The 24,573-nt window shown below is 47.1% G+C and overlaps 9 protein-coding genes across 9 annotated transcripts; 5 read left to right on the top strand and 4 right to left on the bottom strand.

Moving 5' to 3' along the window:
- Nucleotides 1-47: 47 nt before the first annotated feature.
- Nucleotides 48-971, top strand: GL50803_002170 (uncharacterized protein; the record flags this gene model as incomplete). Its single annotated transcript, XM_038045966.1, has 1 exon — nucleotides 48-971. The coding sequence occupies one exon, from the start codon at nucleotides 48-50 to the stop codon at nucleotides 969-971; it is 924 nt and encodes a 307-aa protein (XP_037901941.1).
- A 138-nt stretch (nucleotides 972-1,109) lies between these two features.
- On the top strand, nucleotides 1,110-1,949 carry GL50803_0016663 (uncharacterized protein; the record flags this gene model as incomplete). Its single annotated transcript, XM_001709559.1, has 1 exon — nucleotides 1,110-1,949. One exon carries the CDS (start codon nucleotides 1,110-1,112, stop codon nucleotides 1,947-1,949), a length of 840 nt encoding a protein of 279 aa, XP_001709611.1.
- Nucleotides 1,950-1,992: 43 nt separating this feature from the next.
- GL50803_00102455 (Kinesin-6) lies at nucleotides 1,993-5,577 on the bottom strand (the record flags this gene model as incomplete). The annotated part of the gene is made up of 1 exon (XM_001709557.1): nucleotides 1,993-5,577. The coding sequence occupies one exon, from the start codon at nucleotides 5,575-5,577 to the stop codon at nucleotides 1,993-1,995; it is 3,585 nt and encodes a 1,194-aa protein (XP_001709609.1).
- A 129-nt stretch (nucleotides 5,578-5,706) lies between these two features.
- On the top strand, nucleotides 5,707-11,964 carry GL50803_006417 (uncharacterized protein; the record flags this gene model as incomplete). Its single annotated transcript, XM_001709556.1, has 1 exon — nucleotides 5,707-11,964. One exon carries the CDS (start codon nucleotides 5,707-5,709, stop codon nucleotides 11,962-11,964), a length of 6,258 nt encoding a protein of 2,085 aa, XP_001709608.1.
- GL50803_0014195 (Pms1-like protein) lies at nucleotides 11,961-14,144 on the bottom strand (the record flags this gene model as incomplete). The annotated part of the gene is made up of 1 exon (XM_001709555.1): nucleotides 11,961-14,144. The coding sequence occupies one exon, from the start codon at nucleotides 14,142-14,144 to the stop codon at nucleotides 11,961-11,963; it is 2,184 nt and encodes a 727-aa protein (XP_001709607.1).
- A 151-nt stretch (nucleotides 14,145-14,295) lies between these two features.
- Nucleotides 14,296-17,013, top strand: GL50803_0016667 (Acyl-CoA synthetase; the record flags this gene model as incomplete). Its single annotated transcript, XM_001709553.1, has 1 exon — nucleotides 14,296-17,013. The coding sequence occupies one exon, from the start codon at nucleotides 14,296-14,298 to the stop codon at nucleotides 17,011-17,013; it is 2,718 nt and encodes a 905-aa protein (XP_001709605.1).
- Nucleotides 17,014-17,023: 10 nt separating this feature from the next.
- On the bottom strand, nucleotides 17,024-19,108 carry GL50803_0016668 (uncharacterized protein; the record flags this gene model as incomplete). Its single annotated transcript, XM_001709552.1, has 1 exon — nucleotides 17,024-19,108. The coding sequence occupies one exon, from the start codon at nucleotides 19,106-19,108 to the stop codon at nucleotides 17,024-17,026; it is 2,085 nt and encodes a 694-aa protein (XP_001709604.1).
- Nucleotides 19,109-19,160: 52 nt separating this feature from the next.
- Nucleotides 19,161-22,121, bottom strand: GL50803_007154 (Ankyrin repeat protein 1; the record flags this gene model as incomplete). Its single annotated transcript, XM_001709551.1, has 1 exon — nucleotides 19,161-22,121. The coding sequence occupies one exon, from the start codon at nucleotides 22,119-22,121 to the stop codon at nucleotides 19,161-19,163; it is 2,961 nt and encodes a 986-aa protein (XP_001709603.1).
- Nucleotides 22,122-22,218: 97 nt separating this feature from the next.
- Nucleotides 22,219-24,561, top strand: GL50803_0032893 (uncharacterized protein; the record flags this gene model as incomplete). Its single annotated transcript, XM_001709550.1, has 1 exon — nucleotides 22,219-24,561. The coding sequence occupies one exon, from the start codon at nucleotides 22,219-22,221 to the stop codon at nucleotides 24,559-24,561; it is 2,343 nt and encodes a 780-aa protein (XP_001709602.1).
- Between the last annotated feature and the right edge of the window lie 12 nt (nucleotides 24,562-24,573).

The following is a 24,573-nucleotide window of genomic DNA, read 5'->3' as shown; positions in this document are numbered from 1 at the left end:
CAGACGATGCTACTGTAATCACTGCTACTGGGTCCCAGCCAGCCAGCATGAAAGTTTCTACTGTTCCAGAAACAGCACCTGGAAAGCCAGGTGGCGACAGGTATCAACCTCTGAGCCATGCACCTGGATGTAAGCAGAGCAAGAGAAAGGCTTCCAGTTGTGTAATAGCTTCTGCGAGGCCGCTTTCTCCCCTGTCCTTGGCGGTTCAGATGCTTACAGAAAATACTAGCAAACGCAAGGATCGCACGGTCAGAGAGAAAAGGAAGCCATTAGCTGATGAGCCATCAACCACAGACAAGCTGAGCATGAGCTACGGCCTCTCACAAGAGGGATCTGACGCTCTCTCGAAGCCTGTTTACTCCTTCATCTATACAAATCCCAACTTGGTTTCCTCCGCCTGGAAGGGGCACAAGTACAACGGGAAGGATAAGTCACGACACCGATCCAACAAGCATGGGAAAAGATCATCCGGAAGCCGGTCTTCTAATGCAGAGTATGACCTCGGACCCTTCGTAGCAGCCATGTGTGTCGCAGGAGAAGAAAATCGAAAGCAGAGGGTTGCAGAATCTATATCCAATATCGTCTCCCTGTCCGGTACCGTTTTCAGTGCTGAGGTTCCGGCAGATTTTTCGGGAACGGTGTCTCCACGGTACATAGTTCCAGGTTCAATGACCTATAAAGAGGATGCGACCAATCCGTCCTTGCTGGTGTCCCGCTTTAAGGTAGACCCTGCTCACTTGTTCCGTGGCTCTTTTGAGAGCGTTGAAACAGTTCCGTCTGTTCGGTCCTTGGCGTCACCTGTGCAAGCTTCCTTTGTGAACATTCACGGCACCCAAGATGAGATAGAAATAGATCCAGCCGTGTGCAGCAATATGTCCGACTCACATGCCGAGTTTGCCATACACCTGAGATCCTTTGCCAGTACTACGAGCAATCGTAGCTCAAATATTAGTGAAGTTGCCGAGGATTAGAGACGGCCTTCTGACGATGATGATTCCACAGGTATAAAGGACAGCGCTGTATGCTTGTTGTGTACTATTCAGTTCCATGTTTCTACTCAGAGATCTGACCTGCTGGGATCTCAAAATTACAATAAAATCCAAAAATTAATGGATAGAGGTATACCCGTTGCATCCAAGTACCTCCAAAAGATCTGGGTCGAGAGGGATAAGCAAGCGCACGAGAAGAAGAAGGCGTCCATGAAGGCGGCTGTGGACAACAAGACACCGCCGAGACAGCCGCATCTTGAGTGTCGTTCTAAGAAGCTCTACGAAGCAAACGAACGTCTTGAACAGATAAACCGCGAAAATCATATTCTTTTGAGACGAATTGACTATCATAACGAACTACGCCACCCGGCGCGCATCGACTGCCATCTGAAGCAGCAAGGTCCGAAGTCCCTCAATATTCTCATGCGCGAGAAGAGGGTGCGCGAAATAGAAGCAGAGAACCAAAGGATCCACCGCCAGATCTCTAGCGTCAAGCCCACTCATTCTGTTCAGAAGCTCGAGGCCGACTACATTCGTTCCAGAAAGGATCTTGAGCATCTGTCCGAATACCCTCCTGCGTCCGCCGGGATGTCTAGCTACAACTATGACCGGTCGTCTCGCAATTCATCTTTGCCTTCTGTCAGGGCCCACCGACAAAGGTACACCCCCAAGGAGGACTCCTACAGAACCGAGGACTTTTTGAATCGTACTTCTAATAATGACTACACTGCACCGACCGATGATGACGACACCTTTGATACTGAGTGCTTTAAGGAACAGGTAGAAGCACCCCAGCCGCCGCCAGTCTCGAAGCCACAGGAAGCTGAGTACAAGGAAGACTACGATGATTACAACGATGACGATTTTGCACAGGATATCATAAATAACCAGCGTGAAGTTCGAGGCAACACCTTCTTGACGGATGACATTGCCGGAAACGATAATAACGACATCTTCTGAATTCCAGTAAATTATAGAGCCCTGTGTAAGGTGGACCACATGTTTACTCCATATGCGACGTTTCTTTGTTCATAAAGTAGTCTGCTAATACCCGAATGGCGGCGGATGGGGTCTTGCAGTGGCTGAGTTGGCTCCCTAGCGCAGAGAGGCACGTCATAGGCGACAGTTGGAGAGAGGTAGATAGTTGTGATAATATAGAGTTGAATGCACTAGTGTCCATATTGCTTTGGTCATTCGCAGAAGACGCACTCATCAGCTCAATCAACTTCTCAATGTACAGCTCATAAACTATTATTATTTCACGGAGAAGAGTGAAGTCATTATTCAATGATGATAGATTGGTGTCCATGAGCTTTGAAAACTCGAGATTCCTCGTCAAGCAGTTTGTCCCCGTTTCAAACGCGGATAAATTGGCCTTGGTGGCATTTGTTGAAGTGCTCACCGAATTGACGATGTCTGCAAAAAGGCGTACGGACTGAATCGCCAGACTCTCCACGATAGTGTGCGGTATATCCGCCTGGGTCTTTGCGGAGGACAGGTTGTTACACATCTTATTTATTTCGTATAAGTTCATCTTATCAAACTGCTGTATTGACGTCTTGGGCGCATTGTCTCTGAAGGTTATCGGGTTCGATGATCTAGGACTTAAAGCCTGGCTACTCAAAACGGCAAAACCATCACCTGTGTGTACCGTCTGTGTGCCCACAGATGCAGCATCTACATCCCCCTGCAGTGAAGATCCAGCTCGGCTGCCTGTCTTCGAAGGGTCGCGCAAATTTGTGTTGCTATGAGAGCGTACAGTTATTTGAGAGCCAACCAGGGTTGATGACTGGGGTACATTAGATTGAACGGCGTCTGCCAGCTTACACTTGCTCTTGTCTAAAAGTGAATTCTCGTCTATATCCTTGATCCATGCAAAGAGATCCTCAGAAATAAAACTGTCTACCGGAAGGGGGTTGTTAGGGTTTGAGCAGGTGGAAAGAATGGAGGTAGAGATCTGCCGCCCTGGAAGATCGCTTGGGGCTAGGTGGGCTGTATTGGCGATGGCGGCTGACATTATATCCTTCATTTGAACCTTATTGTCTGATGCAATCAATAATAATACCTCTAGCTTAAGCAACTCCTTAATAATGCTGATTAGTGCATTAGATGTAGTTCCCTTAAACTGTAGTAGCAAATTGTTTAGCTTTGCTGTGTGAACAGATGAGACCCCATAGCTTTCCGCGTAATTAATGAACTTCACCACTGCAAGGCGCTGAATGTATGAGCTAAGGTCTTCAGAGACGCCAAGATTGTTGTCGACAACAGAGCCGTCCCGTGTACCTTCCAGTTTCGTTTGGAGTAGTTGATACTTGGCAAGGAGGGCATGGTACTCTGCGCGGAACTGATTAATATCCCAGTCTGCATCTGCTTTATGACTACTGATTGATTGACGAAGCAGATTGGGTCGGTTGTTACGAAAGCTCCCAGATCCTGCGACAGGGGACATTGCTGTAGATGCAAAACTCTCATCCTGCATAGCGGTCGAAGATGTAGAATCACGGAAGTTGTGAGGGGCACGCTTCCTAGGCTGAGAATGTCTGCCTGGAGAGCACAATCCTGAGATAGCAGAGGCGTAGTCCAGATCATTTTGATCGACACTGCTGTATCTGGGGACCCCATCGTATACATTTCTGCTTGTTAGAAGAGCCTTGGTAGCTACCGACGTTGATATGCTGTCAACAGTTACACCCTTAGCAACACCAGGATGATCGGCAGCACTCGCATCGCAATCGGAAAGGCGCTTTGATGCCCCCGTACTGAACCTCTCCATAAACCCACTGTCTGCAGGACTTCTCGTGTGATGATCTGCCAACAGAGGGCCATCGTCAGACTGTCTGTGATGAGGGGATATGGAAATCTCGTTCTTAAAAAGAGGGTGCATTGTAGGAGAGTCCACAGAACCAGACGCATCAGTTACGCATGACGTGCGACTAGACTTAGGCCGCAATTTTGCTAAGACCTCTTTATAGTAATTTTCTGTCTCCACTAGGTCTCTGTTCTTCTCATCCAACTGATCGTTAAGGGTTGTTATCGTCCGTTCTAGCTCAACGACAAACGTCTTCAGTTTTGTATTTTCATCCTCCTTCCTCGTAAGGGTCTCCTTCAATTCTATCATCTCGGCCTGCATCTGCTCTGAAAGGGCCTTCATGGAGCCTGCGACATTCACCTTAGGTGCCTGCACGATACTCATCGCCCGGCGACCGAAAAGGAGAGAAGTAACTGTCTCCTGGATCATGTCGTTGGACGGAGAGATGTTTATCATTAGAGTAGCGCGAGAATTCCCTCCCAACACGTTCTTGAGGAGCCTAGTCAGCTTCGAGTCTCGCCACGGAATGTGTGTCTTAATGGAATCGTCCAAAAGACTGTCACGTGATGCACTCTTCATCGAGTTAACGCTTGGAGAGTGCGACCTTGTCGATGCGTTGCTGCTCCGGCTACTGAAGCAGCCAGACGAATTGATGTCATCGTCGCTGAAGTCATCGCAGTATAGCGGATCTTTGGTAATGCTCGGGGTCTGGCTGGCCGACGACACGGAGCGCTGCTTAGGGGTTTGGCTCCCTTGCACAGAGTCTGCACTTTTCATTTCTGCAGTTCCCTTACTAGAAAGTGCAGCGACTATCTTACCTAGTGCAGACAAGCTCTTGTTAATAAATTTAGCCTCCTCCAAACGACGCCCAGCGGCTTCCGTCTTAGATTGCCGCTCAGATCCAGCTAAGTCGACAAATAGGAAGTTGCTGGTGTACTTCTCCGTTGTAAATCGAGAATGTGAGCCGGACATGCCGCTATTTATCGTGATTTTTAAGTCTAGAATAACGTGAGAGCGGGAGCTAGCCTGGTTCATCTGCGTTGCCGCAAAAATCTTATTGTTTTCTCCTATTGCTAGTAGCTGCTGAAGCTCACTCATTGACCTACAAATGTGCGAGGAAAGAGACTCCACAAAAACTGTTCCGTCCCTATTTTCCCGGACAGGAAGCCCAGGAATGAACTGCTTTGGATCCGAGAGCTTCTTTGTGCGCTGCTCTATCGACTTAACCTGGGGTCCAGTTTCTCCTGCCTCAAAGGCCAACAGATCATAGACCTGCTCAAGATAAATTTGGTAATAGCTGACCGAAATAGATATGTCTGTGTTCTCTTCCGCAGCCTTGTTGAAAAGATGAGAGCAGCAACGGACTACTAGGCCCTCGTGGTTTGGGGTCAGGTTAGACAGGGAATACGTTTTGCCAGAACCCGTGACACCGTAGCACATGAGGGCTGCATTGATTCCAGAAAGGGCTGCATCGACAAGATCTTGCCCAATCGAATAGTAAACCTCCGCCTGAGTGGAGGAAGGCTCGAAGAGGTGATCGAAAGTGAATCTCCTCTCTCGGGTCTGTGTGTTATCAGCGATGACAGGTTCATCTATAACCTGAGATTGCCGCTTTGTTGCATTGGCTTTTACCTGTATAGAGTTTTCAAGGAACGTGAGGTTCCCGACACCAGATTCCAGCTCTGTCTTCGTAGGTGGCCGCACTCTCACCACAACCTGCATACGTGTGGGCTGTGCAATTCTAGACGATCTTGTCAGTCCCTGTTTTGGGGGAAGCATAGATTAGGTGACAACGAAAGCACGAAATTCGAGTTTTGGTTTTGGTCAGAATAAATATTTTATTGTCAAGTGTATTTCGGCAAGTATAGATTAGTAGCTGCCAACCACCAGCCGCCATTGCTCGCATAGATGTTTTGGCATCAAATCGCACAATTCACGAAGTTCTTCATGGCCATCCAGGGACCCAATGGGGCATCTCTGGAGGAGATAGAGACTTTTCTTCGTCTAGAGCAGCCAAAATTCTCGGCTGCTAACGATGTTTCAGAGGCTTCCCGCCGCCTCTTTGAGTTTTTCAGGAAGTACCCTGGCTTTACTGACTTCGGCGAGCGAATTTATCCATCTCCTAGTTGGTCTGCGGAAGTATTAGGGACCAAGAACACGCGACTCTCGGAAGATGGTGAGCCTGTGTTTCGTGCCGTCGCTGCATCCTTTTCTCACGGAATTCTTGCCACGGAAATTTCTTCAAAGACTAAGCTGGACAGTCGGCAGGTGTCTCGCTTCATTAAGATCTTATCAGGAAACAGACTGGTGTATTCACTTTCTGTGACACTTACAGGGGCAATCAAGGACTACTGGGGAACTAACACATCCAACATCGTGTGGGCCACCATCTTTCTTGGTAGGAGATCTGATGAAGAGTTGCGTGAAGCATTTATAGAGTATACTCGGGGGTTAAGCAGCTTTGGGGCTCATTCTCACCAGCCAGAAGGCCAAAAGGCTCCCACTGCCATGATGGTGTGTCAGTATCTAGCCTCTACTGGAAGAGAGCAAGCATACGAGGACATCCTAGATCACTTTATTAAGGAACTAGGCGTAGATTCCGCAAAGGCTCGTAAAACTCTCAATGTTCAGCTTGACACTATTACGACTGCCCTCGATAAGGCAGGTGTTCTAGGAAGCTATGTAAAATTGGGGGATACACTGGTATACTCTCGCTTTTTGACACCCCAAAGTCTCAGTTTCAAGCCTCTTAGTGCAATCCGCCGTGAAAACAAGGGCTCGCAGAACATCTTTCATATGAGCCCCATGTCTCCTATGACATTTAGCCCCAACTTTCTTTTTCTTACTTCCGCGCAAACCCTTGCATCAGCGCAGCAAGTCTTACCATCACTGACCTTGTATCCCATTGATGGATTTACTCCTATCGAAGTAAGTCTTTTAATTCCACTCACTTATGGAAATAGGGTATCTACTGTGACAGAGCTCCTACTTATAAAGATTTTTCAGGCTGGAGAAGAAGGCATTCAGCTTACTAATTTGAGAGACCAATTCTGTCTAGCACGAAAGGTCATGGAATGGATTTCAGACGTCCTAGTCTCCTCTTTTCCCGTTGTAAAGTCCGAGGAATCGGGGGCGTTCAAATATTGGTACTTTCCTCATGGACCTCAAGCTCTTTACACGCCTCTTTTCGACTCCCCTGCGAAGACATCCTCTGGGTCTGGCTCTAGACGATCATTTGAGCGCAAAATCAGGTATGGTTATTCCCGCCTTGCTGGCTTTCTTTCAACTAATCATAGTGGCCCCACTAGCTCTGCCCTCAGTGTCAGCTTATCTACAAATAGTATAACTGTTCATGAGATGCATCAGGAGGAAGACTCTCCTCTTAAGCAGACGCTTCTGTGCGCCACACCAACAGATAATGCTCCTCAGAAGCCCAGCACACCTATTCTAACACCTTTGGGCTGCTTCTTTCCTGATGCTCTCGAGTGTGCCCTTATAACATATGATACTCAGAGAAATATTGCAATGAGTGCCAAAGCACAGCTTATTCTCAGCTTCTTTCGGCTCACACCGCTATACATCCAGCAAGATCTTGTCCAACTTGCTTCACTGCTTCCTGCAGAGGTATATACCTCCTTTCCACTCTCTTATGGATTCAAAGACCTAACAAAGAAAAAGACAGACAGAAAGGTTGTGCAGCGGTCAATTGATTACCTTCTGGAGACAGGGTACATACTCGAGTCTTCTGTGTCAATAGGCGCAAAGACATGTACTGTTTACTATCGTTCAGATATATTTGTAATGGATACGCACGAACTTGGTGACTCTCCTACCTCTGGGTTTCTTCAGAATATGCCGAATCTTTTAGATCGTCTCAAGGTCTACCTATCCACTCTTCCAACTTTGCTAGCTCGTGACGAGACAGACGCAGGCATAGGTGCTGACCTCGAACAAGACTACCTTAATGATCCTGGCCGAGAAGGTAGTGCAGAGCTGTCCTCTGGGTCTGAGTCATCTACTCTATCCTGGATGACCTCTTGCATGCCAGAATTGACTGGTTATGAAAGCACAGATGTATTTCTCCATGATTTGAATAGTCATGTGAAGCGCTCCAACGTAAAAGTTGTAGTCTTAGCAGGGTCCACACGGAGCGAACAGTCAATGGCTCAAGTCTCTGCATATCTTTCTTCTTGTTCTGAGACGCTTATGGCTATTAAGGCTGATATCTCTCGCACAAAGAGAAAGTACACTCTGCGCAAGCTCATGCTCCTGCACATCGTACTCTTGCAATCAATCAAGGACATGGCTCATTCATCTGTGTCTGACATATCTCTTTGCGAGGCTCTTACCTTCTCAGAATATGCATACCTGTTTCCTTTCCCAGAATCTTCTCCCCTCTACCATCTTTTCTTGCCCTATCTGCTTTCTTTTCCCAATACTTTTATTTATAAAGTGAGCAATCCGGCACTTTATTTATTGGTGCTTAATAATTTTTTTGTTCTAAGAATGGGAAAATATCGTGAGTGGCTCCAGCATATAGATGTTCTTCACTGGTCCATTGAACAGCCAGATGCTAAGATCAAGAATCATATTCATAGGACGGTTTCGCATCTTCCTTCGCTAAAGCTTAGTGATCTTAAGAGACACCCCATTATACTGAATAACGTTTTGTCAGCTCTGTACTCCTCGCTTTACGTATCTGGCATTGGGGCCACAATCAGAGCAGTTCATGAAGCTGACACCATAAGCATAGAGCTTCTGGAGCCCATCTCTGTTTCTACAGAACAGGAGCTAGTGCTGTTCTGGTCGCTTCTAGAGGACTTTTCTTTGCGCGTGTACATGGCTTTAAAGCTGTGCACAGATGAGGGACCAATAAGCTTATCCTGCTTGTGCAATGAGCTAGCTATCTATACCCTGATACGTTCGTGGATAGTCAATTCAGAAACACTGGCATTTTTGAAGGAACGACTGGGTGATTTAGATTTTGCCTCCACTATCCAATCGTCTGTGTCCAAAGCCCAGGAAGCAGCCATGTCTCTTTGCGATACTATAGGCCAACAAGGTGTCATTGTTCACATCAATGCATTTATGGGTGCAGTGCAGAAGGAGCTGCAAAGGCTCTTTGAGGCCGAGGAGTGTAGCTACGCAAGAGCAAGTCTGCAGCACTCTGTCACGAATCTGCTTATACTGGACTATCACAGCTTAGCCACTGCAGCTGTGAGCGATCTGCCTTTAAAGTACCTAGATCTTCACTTTGATGGCTCGCTGGATAAAGCCTTTGAGTACTATCGCTCTTCCCAGTGGAACACTTTGCACTTTATTCTGCACTCTATGAAGATCGTCACATTGGCCTTTTATGATTTCCTGAGCCAATCCGAACCTAATGACCACAATCCTCAACATTGTGTTTACATTCCCAGTGTTTCTTTGAAGCCCGAAGACATAGATAAGAATATCCTCATTCAGTGCGTACCAGATACCAGGCATAAAGTACATAAGGTTCAGCTTTCTCAGGCCCTTGTGGCTCGAGCTTCTGCTCCAGTTTCATACTGGGTTGATAAGGTGCTACTGAACATGAGGCCCAGAGGGGGTAATTCGTCGTCTCTCTCCATTAACATGCAGCCTACTGACAGTAGGGGAACCGAGTACTGCTCCATGTCCTTGTTTACAAATAGTCCTTGGCTATTGGCATTCAGCACCGAATCAATTGCTGCAATGAAGGCTACAGGAGCATCAATCTTTCAAAAGTATAACAGAGACATCCAGCGAATGCGGTCTGCTCGCTCTTCACGTCTCACACCTGCATTGCAAAGGCAAAGACATAAGCAGAAACAAGAGCTGCATCTTCGTGAAGAATTTGCACTCTTGCTATGCGAGGAATCAGAACCCAAGAACCATCCCACGGAGCAAGTACGTGCGTTGACAGTAGAGGACCTCACAGAGATGGTAGCACAATACAGAGCATCACGCCGATATATTAGCTTGAGTGATGATGAACTTCGATATTGGGAGCACTGCATGATGCATTATATGTCCCTATTTCGTGTAGTATCACCATGGATGAGAGGATATGCTTCTAGCAAGCCCAACAGTGAAGAGGACGGCGTGGTAGCTTTATTGCAAGAACAATCCAGTTGTACCTTAACAGCTGTGATTGAAAAGTACATAAAAACCAACGCAACAAAGAGGGATTTTATCACGTACGGACGGATATATTCAATGGCCGCGCTTTCTCTTGTAAGCCCAGAGATAGATGTCCTCATAGATCTTCCATCAGCTAAGGAGAGAAGCTTGCTCTTAGGAAAGTTCTCAGATGTAATTACGTCCATTGTCCGTAACACCTATCGAGAAAGGCAACTTTCTGATCCATCTGAAACGGTCAGAGTGGCCAACCTGCTGTACTTATTGACTAATAAAATAAACCAATCTCCGTCTAAAAAATTACAATCTAAGCTACTGATTGAAAAAGACATTCTTATCAACTGCATAAACTCAGATTCCCTTAAGGTGGAATTTGATTTTGAAGGAGCAGCTGACCCTGATTGCATAACATATGTGTACGACAAGAGATTCTTTGATCTTTGGCAGCCCGGTTTTCTCTTGCTGTGCAACGATATCGCCCGTCAATCGTCTGCAAGTCCAGCTACCTGTTATGATTGTTCCCACATGATAGATGCGGAGGAGCATATATCTCTTCTAATACAGTGTATTTTATCGTGCAATATGCTCCACCATGCCAACCCTATCATAACATATAACACAGATCAGCGCGCTCTCAAAGTATGTTATAGTACACACCGTCTTCTTCTAAGAAGAACAGATTATACTGAAAAACAAAGTCTATCACGAAGCGGCGACACCATTCAAAGTCTCATTAGCTTCTTGTGCTTGCCTTACTTGTGCAATGCAATAATACACTCTACAAATGTACTCCTTAACGACACCAGTAACGGGAAAGCATTAGCGTGTCAGAGGTTGCGGGATATTGTGTGCAGTTTTCGCAACAAGGTGATCTTGCAGCAGCACAAGTGGGCCAGAGAAATCAGGATGTTCATGGCATGTACGCTATGGAATCCATCTCAAGTTAACATTACAGCCGATGGAGCCGCCCTTCGCGCCATTGAGTCAATGGCTAGTAATAGCATGAGTGACTTTTCTTTGCAATATCTGTTGGCATCTGGGTATGCTCGACAACAAGAATACGGATCTTTGGGGTACTCAGTTTCCAAAACACTACAGAAGCCTAGCCTAATATCTGCCGATAGCCGAAATAGCTACCTCAGTAATATCGATATGGGTACAATGACTGTACACCATGCCTTTCTCCTCCTACCTTCTATTCTGTTTGGACTACATCGTCAGCGGTACCGCCTATCAGGGAGCACGATAGAAGAGCTCAGGATTATCGATCCCTGCTCTATAATTGATCTGGAATTTGGTGAGGAAGATACATCATTCAACCCCGTAGAAGATATCCTTGAGACGTATGCTGGCATGGACGACGCTGTGAGCGCAATGATAGGTGACGCAATCCAGGGCTTCCAAGAGATTGGGTTGGAGCTTGTCTGTCCCTTAGTCAATTTGACTGAAGATTGTAATTCTACACAAAAACAAGGCATAGACATATTGCTGCAGAAGTATAATGATACTAACTTAAGCCTGACGCTTTTCAACTGCCCAGAGAGTAAAGATATTTTACTAGGCAGCGGTTTCTTCGTCCCTAGACGACTAATAACTGAAACGGTGTTTGTTCCTCTCGAGACCTTCTTAGCAAGTTCCAGCTATGAGCAGTTTGCGACGGAGTTTTCTGCCATCAGCCCTGCAAACTGCTCTATAGATTATGCTGATGGTAATAGATACGAAGCGGAGCTATCTCTTCGCCAAATAATATCTCTCATTTCACTTTGTCCTGGCATAACCTTAGATCGTTTGTGCACCGCATGTGTTCCACTGCTTCCCACAACGGTTTGCTTCCTTCTTAATATTCTCATATGGGACGAAGCTGTCGAGGCAAGGGTAATGGTTTCTTTGCCCGATGGGTACTCTGTTCAAAAAGTCATTTCAGACATTTTAGTAATTGAGTCCACTGAGTTTTCCAGAGTGGTTCTAAGCACAAATGTAGAGCACTTGGCAGACGGACTGTACAATAACATAGTGCAGACTTAGTCCTCGCTATTGATCACATCACTGTGTAATTCTTCTGCATGGGGCAGATCTTCATCGGTAGAATCTGCTCGTGGCGCAAGGTCTAAGAATCGTAATACAGGTCTTCCATGGGGACAGTTAAATGGCTTCTCGCAACGGGCCAGATCTGCAATGATACGTTTGGCAGTTGAGTCTAAGAGCGGGTCTCCGAGGCGTACGGAGGCCTTGCATGATTTTGACGCGAAGATTTTTCTAATTCTGGGCGGAGCTATATTATTATGCAGTAAGCAGAGAAGTGATTTCTCCCTGGGTTTTGATCCAGTACTCTTGGCGCATATGATGCTCTCAACATGTTCCCTGGTGTGTCCATACAGTGACAAAAGGTACTCTCTGAAGTCCTCCTCCGTAAGAGTTTGCCCAAAAAGAGATGGGAAAGAAAAAATAAGCACGTAATTCTCTGACAAGCACAGTTCAAATCCAATAATATCAAATATCGCACTAGAGAGAAACTCCTCAAGACACAGCTTTTCATCTGGTCGAAGCCTTAGCTTCAGGGGTGTGATAGTCTTCTGCCTCGATAAGTAGCAGTGTGGGTTATGCCAGTAGTCGCTAAAATGCTTGGCTTCATGAGCTGCGTGTTGGTCGATCAGGTAGAAGGTGTTGTTAAGCTGAGTTATTAGGAACGATTGGTTATATTGACATATGTACTTTAGATTATTAAAGTCTTGCTGTCTGAATCCCGATGCCGAGCCTCTTCTTCTTACTGGTCCAATCCTCACCTTGCTTTCAGGGTCACATGATTGACTTTCAACTTTTATGGAATCCGAAGCATCAGATGGACCTGGATTGGAGAGTGAGCTTTGTAGCTTTGAAAAGCCAACGATTCCCAGCACTGAAGGTGTGCCTCCAGGGGGTGGTTCGGTATTGGTGTTTGTCTCAGAATGATATGCTTGACGTAATTCAGGCTTCCGCGTATGGAAGAAGGATGCCGCCTTAGTGTGCGATACGCGACTGATGACAATATTATCTGGCACAGTATCTCGTTGCTGAGATCTAACTCCAAAGCTAGATTTAGGACATGGTGAATTAACTGACTTCTCTTTAGCTGCTCTGACTATCAAACTCTTGCTAGTAACGTCGCGTCCCAGATGCCCATTTGTGATTGTCGATTTGTTATATCTCAGGAGCCATGCAAGATACTCCTCTGATAAGAGATCGATAAATACGCTCAGCCCTTGCATTTGAAGAGTGTCATAGGGTGTGCTCCGTGCCAGTGCATAAGTCCCCAACGGAAGCACGAGATTTAACGCGCCAATCGGAACGTTGGTTGCAGAGATCCGTGCATACACTTGCTGAAGGGCCTCAATCAACGAGGGACAAAGTATGGGCCTTCCATTGGTAGAAAGAAAGATCTTACGGGCATGTCCCAGCTTACTTTGCGGAGTAATGCCTGCATCTGGGCACGCAAGACTGGCCTTAACAGTATAGCCCAGACGCGTTTCAAATGAAAAGAAACCAACGAGAGATCGAACATCTCTGCCGAAAAGCTCAACGTAGCGGTCGTGGATGGAATTCTTGGATCCCGAAGAGACATCAATGTGCACAGCTCCATCCACAATTAGTCGAAAACCCAGCGTATAGTTAGCCAGTGCATATGACTGAATCAGATCAGTGATGGACAGAAGCAGCTTCTTGCGAAGAGACGGAGTCGAGAAGTATCTTTGACGAACAGGGATTGATCTATATAGATCTTGAACAACAACAGTGGTCCCCCTGCCTGCTCGTGTGGCGTGCTTTGCGCTGCTTGTATCTTCACTAACAACTCTTTCATAGGGGTCGTCTCCCAATGAGCTGGTGACTAAGACTGTACTTAAGGCAGATATTAAGAAGATAGACTCGCCCTTACGGTTCAAGCTGCCTGGCTGAGAAGTAGCTGTCGTGACCCTACAGCTCCCGAGTGCTTGGAGAGTAGATAAGTCCAGTCCACATCCATTATCATTGACAGTGATACTCTTGAGCCCCATGCCCTCTAAGACAATTGCAATTTCTGAGGCACCTGCATCCAAGGAATTCTCAAGTAATGCGCTAACGACCTTATACGGATCTGGAAATTGCTGGGTTGCCAAGATAAGCCGACTATCGCCGGCCGACAAGCTTCTGATCCTGCCTGCCTCCGCTTTACTTTCTGTGCAGATAACCATTACAAGGTTGCGCTAGGACCAGATGCAATCCAGTGTTTCAACTTTGTTGCACGTGAATTTAAATTATCCCTTTTCCAATTTAGATCCAAATTTAGTATCCAAAATCTTTACATGACATTTTTTTGCTTAAAAACACACTCTTACCACAAAAATGCTCCCGTCCGATTTCCATCACGAGGACTACTTTGCCCTGAGGCATGAGGCTGAGATAGCAAGCATCTTTGAACAGGCTTCCTCGCGCCCTGACGGGCTCCTCTATGAGTACGAGGCGTATGAGCTCTTCGAGCTAATCGGCATCAAGGTTCCCGAGTTCAGATACTTCCCTCTGCATTCGTCCCTGGCTTCCCAGATCAAGACCTTCATGAAGCCCAACCAGAAGTACGTCATCAAGTGCCACATTCCCGGGTGCCTCCACAAGACGGACATCGGCGGGATCATGCTCTTCAAGGACCGCTCGAACATCGAGGCTGACCTGGAACCATTTGTCAACAAGCTCAAGAGCGCTGGCCACAACCTCGAGGGTGTCATTGTCGTCGAGATGGCGAAGTTTTATGACAGTGGGATGTCGAACGGCGAGCTTCTGATCTCTGCCTTTGAAGATACCGGGTTCGGGCCTTGTGTCTGTTTCGGTCTCGGAGGAACTGGAGTGGAATATTACAAGAAGGTTATGCGCCAGGGACACTCTTCCATTTTTCTTCCGAGTTGGATCAATCTAGCGAACTCGACTGCTGCTATGGCCGCTCTGGAGCGCTTGCCTGTTAGTCAATTTCTACTGGGCAAGGTTCGTGGCTCAAAGCGGTTGATTTCCTCTATAGATCAGGTGGTTTCTCCATTGAGCATCTTGCAGGCACTTCTGAGGCACTATTGTAGAAACAATGCGACAACGAAGTATGTCATACGTGAGATAGAGATCAACCCTGCGGTTGTGGAGAGGGAGACAGGCAATCTACTCGCCCTTGATGCTGTTGTTCGCATCTTGCCCAATCCTAGCTACAAAGCATACGCAACAGCAGAGGACGCCATCCCGGTGTATAGTGCGCACAAGCCTCTCTACAAGGTCGGTTCCCTATTTGCTCCGCAATCCGTTGTCATCGTCGGCGCATCGACGAAGAGTCTCACAAATCCGTCAACTGTCGTGTTGCGCAAGCTTATGGAGATCCCTGGAATCGATGTCTTCTGCATCCACCCCACTGCTGATGAAATCTTTGGCAGGCCGTGTTTCAAGACTGTTTCTGACTTGCTGTTATTTAGGGCAGGTAAAGCTATAGATTTGGCCGTTGTAGGCGTCGCTGCAAAGGCTGCAGAGCTTGTTATGAACGATTTGATAGACAGTAACCTCTGTAACAGCATCTTTGTCTTGTCCGGTGGATTTGCCGAGACTGCCAACGGAAAAGAGATAGAAGAACGCTTACGCACGAAACTGAATTCCTATGGTGCTGCTTACAACCGCACCCTTGTTTCAGGCCCCAATACGCTTGGGTTTGTCTGGCAGGATCTTGTTAACACCATTTTTGTCAGTTCCGCAAAGTCCTCAGCCAACGAGTTCTATCTTGAGTCAAAGTCGTCTACTTCTGATGATGTTCTTACAAATCTGCAGACAAATATTGCATTTGATGACCAGGGTGATCTAGAGGTGACGAAGTCGAAGTTGACCATCAAGTCCTCGGACGTGAGAATCCGGTCTATTGCCTCTCCAAACAACAATGTTGCTCTGGTTTGCCAGTCTGGTGCCAGCATGATAACAAGAATGTCGAACTTGGCATACAAGGTTCGTCCTCTCATGTCCGTATCTGTTGGGAATCAGCTTTGCTTATCGGGAACCGACTTCATCGAATGGCTGTTGACGGAAGATTCTGCTAGCACATACGAGAGGAATGCGATTTCTGCAGGTTATACGCTTGATTCCCGTGCCCTTGCCAAGCTTAAGGATCTAGACGCCCAGAAGAGCTTAATCCGCGTTATCGGTGTCTACATGGAGGGCCTCAATATGAACGAAGGCATTCGTCTTATGAAGTTGGTTGCTCAAGCTCGTGATCTCGGAAAGGTTATCGTCATATATAAATCTGGTCGCACACCGCAGGGATCCAGCGCCGCTGCAGGGCACACAGCCTCGTTGGCAGGTGACTACAGCATGTTCAGTGAGCTTCTGGACATGGCTGGTGCCGTGGTCTGTGACTCATTTGATAGTTTCGACGACGTAATTTATCTGGCCTCTGGGATTGCGCCCAGAATCCACAGGCTCCGCGAGGGCTTTGATGCGAAAGGATACGTATCTGTGACCGCTCTTTCCAATGCAGGCTTCGAATGTTGCTGCATTGCAGACCATCTGTTTGAGCTGAGCACACGCTCGATTGATCCATGCGATGAAAGGTCCAGGAGCTACTTTAGACTTCCCACTTATGACTCAGAGACCAAAGAGGCGATTAAAGCAATCTACGAGAAGTACAAGATTGGCGCTGTTGTTGATGTAAGCGACATCATAGACACGACCCCAACCATTCCTGATAGGGCGTACCAGGAGATAGCAGAGATCCTGCTCAAGAGCTTGTCTGTAGATTGTGCGATCTTCAGTGCCGTTCCTGAGACTCACATCATCAAGACCACCGCAGGCAATGTCGGTGCCCTCATAGGGGAGAATTGCGTCGCTGATGAGGACTCCATCTGCAGGCGCTTCATTGCTCTTCATGCTAACCCTGAGTACTCTAAGCCGTGGGTGTTTGTTTGCGACTCAGGATGGAAGTTCCACGAGCTCCGCATGGAAATGATGAAACACGGAGTGGTTGTCTTTGAAAAGGCAGACAGGGCATCGCGGGCCCTGGCCCTCCTTGTCCGTGCATACGTTGGGCGCGACACTATTTACATGAACTAACTGTAAAGGCTTATTCTTCGTCTTCATTCACCTCCACAATAGCTCCATTGACTATGCTGACCTTCACGTGTCCGAAGTTCTCGTCTAGTACGACCTTTTCAACGTACTGTGGATTGTCCAAAAGCAAACCATTGATCGCAGCTTGGAGATCGCCCATGGTGCTTCCCTCTGTCCCGTGAATGCCCTTGGCACAGCGGATTACCTCTAAAAGGCACTCTTCCCCGGGGATGAAGGACATGCAGGCCCCACAGTAGCCTCTGCAAGGGCCCAATATGTATTCGTGTATCTTATCGAGTTGGCCTGCATTCACACGTGCGATATGATTGTATAGTATTCTACTGAGCATATTAATTATATCTGGCTGGAACACTGCTACACCTATCTCCTCATCATTGACAGCAGTGCTAGGGGCAACAGGGAGGATCTTCTTCCCTGTGGTTGGGTCCCGCTTTGTCTTCTTCTTTGACTCAGCACGCATGAATGCCTCTGCCGCCTTGACTTTTTTCTGGCCTAGGAGCTCCTTCGTCACGATCCAATCATAGAGGCGCAGAGAGGCCCGGATATACTCCAAGCGAGCATTCTTTCTTTTCAAATGAAAGCGCAGCCACTGCACAATCGTGGCGGCTCCATGATAGTGCATATACGTCGCAGCCATCCATGTATTTTGTCTGTATGTATCCATGAGGTATCGCTTAATAACAAGCAGCGATGCCCTACGGCGCTGTAGCCGAAGGCTATTGAGAAAGCGGAGCGATGCCAACTGAATGGTGGTGGCCGCTTGGCGCATGCGCTCGAGGTTCCTGCGAGCGGCATAGGCGCGGAACACATACTGAATAGTGATCGCAGCCTTGCTCATCAATGCATTATTGAGATTGATTTCTGAGTAGAGCTTCGAAACTTCGAAGAGAGCCGCAAATCGAGCAGCTAGGTAAATTAGGGGGCATAGTTTGTTGCGTTGAATAATGAATGTCTGAGGCAGAATAATTCCAGGTGCATTTTGTAGCTTGTTGCGATATGCTGAAGAGCTCCTTTCATATTCTTTCATGGTGACTGCGTCGTAGTTGTTTAGTACCATCTCCATCTTAATATTTTCCCGTAAGCCTCTGTATTCATTCCGGAGAGCTGCCACTTCTGGTGTATAGTAGTCTGTGCGTGAAAGAAGCCGATTATGCTTCACAATGTCTGGAATAAGCGGAGGTACTGCCGTCGAGAAAAGCTGCGTATCTTGATAGGATCCTATTTCGAGAGCGGAGCCAGAGGCACCCGCAGCTTTTGGAGTGGAACTAGCGAGGCAAGTACGAATCTTTTGGTTTAGAGAGGCTGATAATTCGGTCGGTATGTTACCAGAGGTTGTAACTCTATCTCCCGTAGTCTTATAACTCGCAGCATAGGGCGTAAACAAATGCCTGTGTTGAAGTGAATCTGTGTAACAGCGGGGATTGCTCTGTGGAACCGTCCCCTGCTCCATGCGAGAGAGAAAAGCTCTGTGTGCTATTCTGTCCTCCAAGTTTTTTGTTCTCTTGGCTAGCACTGCCTTTGCCTTTTCGTTGTTGCAGTCTGCTATTATCTTCTTCAAAATCTCCGGCTTAGCTCTAAGCTCAGCAACCTTCTCCTGCATTGTTTTTCCAGTGAATTCAAAATTGTCCAGATTTGTGGAAGAGTCGTTTTCCTGAGTAACGTCTACTGCGGCAGCAGCCTGACCAGACTGTGGAAGGGCGTTCAGGTCATTTGCCGTTATGGAGCTAAGAGGCTTTGTTTGGGACACTGACTTTGCGGTCAAATCCGATGATTTCTTTATGTCCTGGAAGGTAATGGAGAGTTGATCTATAGCTTTCAGTACGTCCTCAGATGTAACTGTCTTTGAGCCAAGTGAAGGAGTGGGGGCAACTGCTGACGAGTTAGAGGCGCTTTTCTTAGATTCCGGACCTGTTGTACCTCGCGACACGTTACGCACGGCGCACTTCTGACTATAGACTCTATTCAGCATGGCAGTTAGTGGTGTCATGGATACCATAGTCTTTGACACACTAGCATCTTGGTCGAGCTTAATGCACGATGAGTGCTGTGATAGAGGCTGTGGAGGGCGTCTAGACATGTATTTTCCGAATTTTTGAAATTATGGTCCGGGATTCATACGGTACACAAGCCTACATCTGCTTAGACCAGACAAGGCTTTTCACAGTCTTTGTGTCACCTTCATCTATTGCTTTTTTGATGGCCTTGACTGATTCAGCCGAGTAGCGGGAGTCGTGCTCTACTAATATGAGAAATGCCTCACGGAGCATCCTGATGGCGGCCAATTCGATGGGATATGTGCCATTTGATGAAGAAACATTCCATTCTAGTGGTGCCAATATGCGCACCATTTCTACGGTAGTAGAATTGTTGGGTAACTGAAGAGCCGTGTGGAGTGCGGTCTCACCTTTGTTATTGAGAGAGCATGCATACCTTTTGGCGAAACTTTTTACGGAGTCAACATCGCTGTTCAACACAGAGCATGTCAACGGGGTGTTACCGTATTCATTTATGTCTGTGGAAAAAAGGGTTGCTGAAGATGACTGGAGACTCTCGGAGAGATCCTTAAATCCAACCGTACTTGCTGTTAGTAGTGTTTTAGCTTTCTTTCTTTCTGCTGACAAACCAGTCGAGGACGAGGGATCATGCGAATCCCCGTTGATCACAGTAGAGACCTTACTAGCTGGTTTAGAAACGTCATTGACCTGGACAGTAGACGATAGTGCAAGGCTGCTCGAGGAGCGACGACCTAGCCTACTTGGCTTAGATGAAGTGACACTCTTCGCGTCCTTAAAAACGTTAGACGCATACGAAGGTTTGGAGAGCCTTAACCTACTTGTAATGACTTGCTCAGTTAGCTGTGAACTGGTCGATGCCTCTGCATATACACCTGAATTCGATACATTCAAGGCGTTGATGTCCAAATCTGCTTCTCCCAGATGCACTGCAGAGTCTGGAATCAATAGTGGGGTGGATGGACCGACCCAAAGATCGTCATAGTACGTGACTATGGCTCCGGTTTCTACTTGGTGACTAATTATGCTATCAAGATCTTGAATGCAATTTCGTAAGAGATCCTGGTCGTTGGAAACCAAGGCCTCCTCTATCATGGCTCGTAGCTCTATCGCAATCTCACTTAGATTGTCATCAAACTGCAAACACATAAGCATGGCATCAGTGAACAAAGAGTCCAGTGCACACTTGATAAGCTGCCGCGAGCCTGTTAACCCTGCTTGGTACATGAAGAAGTGGCCGGTTTTGTCCGGAAGGTGAAACTCATATGGAAGGAGTACTCGCATGGCATCCACCTGGTTCTTTCGGATGGCCACCATAAGCGCTGTTTCCCCAGATGCATGCCGCATACCTACATGCGAGGGAAGATACCTGTATAGATCGTCAATATCGTTCAAGCCAGCAGCCACCATTAAGGCTGTGTAATCAGAAGGTGCGCTAGATGCTCGCTTGCTAATGGTTAGAAGTCTATCTTTCACTAGTGGACAATTGTAAAGATCACAGTATTCAGAAAGGGTCCTGTATTCTCTATCTAGTACATCACTATTATATTCTAAGAGATATAGCGCTAGATCAATAAATCCATGCTTTATGGCAACGTGTATAGGATATGTTCCTTCTTTGTTTGGAATGCTGTGCTCGTGTACTGCAAGGACCTCTACCGCCTTTTTAAAGTGGCTCATGACTGCATACATCAATGCTGTGTTCCCCTTATCGTCTGTTGTGCCATAGAACTCATCGTAATTAAGGAGTAGCTCGACGGCAACTGCATCCATCTTCTCTATTAAAGAAACCATTAGAGGCAGCTGGCCCTTGCTGTTCCGTTTCTGATATTCTAAGGGAAGGAGCTCCATGGCAATGTCTGTATTACGAAGTTGTAAGGCCCTTATGAGTGCAGTATTCCCCGAAGCATCTGTTCCCCGTGCAAACAGCTCTTTCAAACGGCGCACTTCGCCAATGTCATTAGACTCCACTGCTTCGAAGAGCGGATTGCATTTTCTAGTAACCTTCATGTTCTTACTAACTGGATTGCCTGCTTGTTGTGTTTGCAGACTTGGAGAAGACTGTGGGAAGATGGGTTGCATAGTCCTTGACTGGCTCCTAGTCTTTATTACCTGCTGCAGGACAGATACTGGTCGCTTGATGGGTGCTGTGTGACTGAATTGTTCTGTGGGACTTTGGACACAACGAGAAGTCTTGGGTACCTCTATAGATCGGTGCATAGTTGATGTATATCTCTCATACGTCGGTGACGGAGAGCGCTGATAGTCTGGTATTTGGGTACTTGCACGCCGCATAGCTCGAGGAGGTTGCAGTTCATCTGGTGGTGCCGTAGAACCCTTAGGCTTATATTGAGGATTTTGTTGTAGTTCTACTAGTGATGAGAGAAAAATATATAGATCAGCAAAGTTCGGTCGAGATTGCGGATCTTCATTGAGCATAAGATTGACAATCCGCTTTAGTAGCCCAGAGTAGGACCCAGTTGATTGCATGATGATGTTATTAATCAGCTTCCCTAACACCAGAACATCTTCTTTCTCGCGACTATAAGAAATGGTGGGCATCATGTCTCTAGAATCCTCTGGCTGCAGAAGATTCCAATAGATTCCTACTGCGACGATGGAAGCCATTCTCGTGTGTTCATTAATGAAGATGAAGTCTGGAGAGAGAAAGGAGTGATGCTGTGGAGGAATATTCATCAGCTGAGAGCGAATCGGATTGCAGACAAATCCCAGCGCTGCCGCAGCATGCAATAACAAGCCTATTATGGTTGTCTCTGTGATATGTGCTTTTCCAGAGCTCTTCTCTGCAGAGCGGGCCATGATTTGGGATAGTTGCACCGCGTCTCCAACAAAGTATTTGAGAGAAAGACATGAGCTTTCTTTGGAATAAGTGTGTGATATCAAGGGCGAGATGTGCGTGTGCGCAAGCTTGCTTAACCATCGCAAGTGCTGTGCCATGTTATTGATACCCTTTTCAGTCAATTTTGGCAATATCACTATGACTGTCGCTTCCTGTCCTTCTTGCGTGACAGTTACCCCATTGAATGGCTGGTTAGGCCGCTGGTAGCTGCTAGCCATCGTCGCCTTTGCTTGCAACGACGAATTACGCGACTTTTTGAGTATGAATTCATGATTCAGCAAAAAGGAAGACCAGCCGCTTGATTATACTTTGTGGATGGCGAGTCCTCCATCGAAGCTGGCTTCACTCAACGGCGAGTCCCTGCTCAAGGAGCAGATGAATGCTATAAAGGCCCTTTTGGATGCTGCGGGACGTCATAAGACGTTCCGGACATATCAGCTTCTCCCGCGACACCGGCGCCGAAGGCTCATGAGCTGGTCGGTCAGGTGCCTTCCACGAGTATTCAAAACTCTTGCCAAGCGCGATAAGCTAGCACCACCACCAAAGCTTTCTCGTAAAGCCCGGCGGCGTCGGTCACTCCCTCGGTTGCGTGTCTTCTTTGCCAAGCGCTTTTCTATCAGGATACGCAACGGAGTGCGCATGCCTGTCCACTCCAACCAGAAGCAACTTCGTTATGTAGAGCGTACCCTTCTGTCAGGGGCCGTCTGCTATTGCAATTTGCAGCAGAGATATGCAATCATCCATACAAGCGCGGACTCAACTAATGGTGCACTGGGCTCACCCTCCATCATCGAGGAGCTGATCCACTTGCGAGAACAGAATTCGGCGGCTCCTCTACTTTTAGGAGGGTTTGTGCCTGCATTTCTATCCTATATAGGTGATAACGGAGGCAATGCTAATGAGCACAGGTATCTGGTATCATACAATATGCTGGACGAGGAACTGATTCGTCGACGGTTTCCCGTTATGCAGTCATTACCCGACCTGGTTCATATGACAATCCTTGCTCGGCAGCGAGACTTCAAATCTGGAATGTGCTATGACGTGGATGCTGGCATTAAGCGTATTTGCAATGCTATTTCCAGGAGAGTGTGGGGGCATACAGAGTATTCTAGTCTGCGGGCGGCAAAGGATCTAACCCCTGAGGCTCGCTTTCACACCTGCTACCCTAATTGCTCAGCAGTATCTTGCACAGGTACCACCTCCATGCTTCCGTCTAATTACTTTACTAACGATTTACTTCATAATAATTTTACCAACTCTACGATTCTTCGTGCATTCAGAATTACGAGGCTCACCCTAGCACCCTTAGGAGAACCCCCGGAGTGGAGTCGGGGCTCTCGCAATGCGTTGCGTTATAAAATACAAAGTGCTTCTTTAGAGCTTTTTGATGACCAGACCCTGACACAACTAACGAAAGAAATGGAGACATATTTGTCTAATGATTCTTTACGGAAACTGCGAGTCATGCAAGTCCTTTCCAGTGATGCCCGGAAAGACCTAACGGCCCTATTGGGTCATTACCAGGTGCCACTGGACGAGGGAGAGGTTATACATGATGACAGTATTGATTGCGTTGCAACACAATGCGATTCTAAACCCATTGAACTTGCACATGAGTCTCCGTTAACTGAAGCTCCAAAACCCTTGTCTAGACCAACGCACGTTGACATAATGCCATTGACCAGTCTTGAGTTTGTTACACCGCCCCCAGCAAGTGCTGCTTCTTCTGGACAAACCTCAATCATCTTCCAACCTATTCTAAGTACCTCTCAGTTTGCTTCTCTGTCGTTTGCGGTTTCAAAAGATGAAGCCCAGCCTTTCCTTCTTGGTCTGGTACGCGATGGTATCCCCATCTTGGGGGAGAAAGAGCTTCTAATAACGGTTTCTAACCTCACGCAAGCCCCGTGCATTCCCACTACACTTGCTCCGTCGACGCTCTACTATAATCTGTCTCATGTTCTCGATGCTTTTGGTGCCTGGGCGAGGCGGCCCAGGACCAAGCGGGCTCACTCTTATAGCTCTAGGTCTGTTCTCTGGTATGTGTCGCAGATTGTTGGTTCTACTGAGCTCACAAATGCCTATCTCAGTTCTCCTGTAGCAACATGCTTTGACCTTGTGCTTGAGGAAGTTTGCAAGGAGCTCTACGATCAGTGCTATCCACTGCGAAGGGCCAAAGTCAAGCAGGTCAAGGATGCCTTTATGCAATGGATCACCACACCTGCAATCAAGCTAAGCCAATCCAACCTTGGGTCGCATATGGGGGCTGCGAAGGATAACCTCAATGAGATTGATGTCTCTGCAACAATTGCACGGTTAGAGAGCTTCGTAGAGAGCTTGCCAGCTCGCTCACTTGAGCTAGAGTCTGTGCTCTGCCTAGCAACACGTTATACAAAGATCATCTCTCTCACAGTATTGCACAACTATCCCTATGGGCATATTTTGAAACTGCGACCCGTTGACGGTGTCTCCACAGAGTCACTGAGCGCGGTTGTTCTCCACTGCTCATATAGCACCCTTATGGGTCGCTGCCTGGCAATTCTAATAGTTATATTTACCAATCAACAATTGGCACAGAGGGACGTCATCTGCACAAGCTCGCCCAGCGAATTTTATGTGGAAGGAGAGCAATTTACTAGTCGCTTGCACTGGAACTAGCCTATCGCAAAA

Source organism: Giardia intestinalis, chromosome 4 (assembly GCF_000002435.2).
Source record: "Giardia intestinalis strain WB C6 chromosome 4, whole genome shotgun sequence".
Classification (NCBI taxonomy): Eukaryota; Fornicata; order Diplomonadida; family Hexamitidae; genus Giardia; species Giardia duodenalis.
The sequence above is the reverse complement of the archived record's forward strand: the minus strand, read 5'-3'. Positions and strand labels throughout refer to the sequence as shown.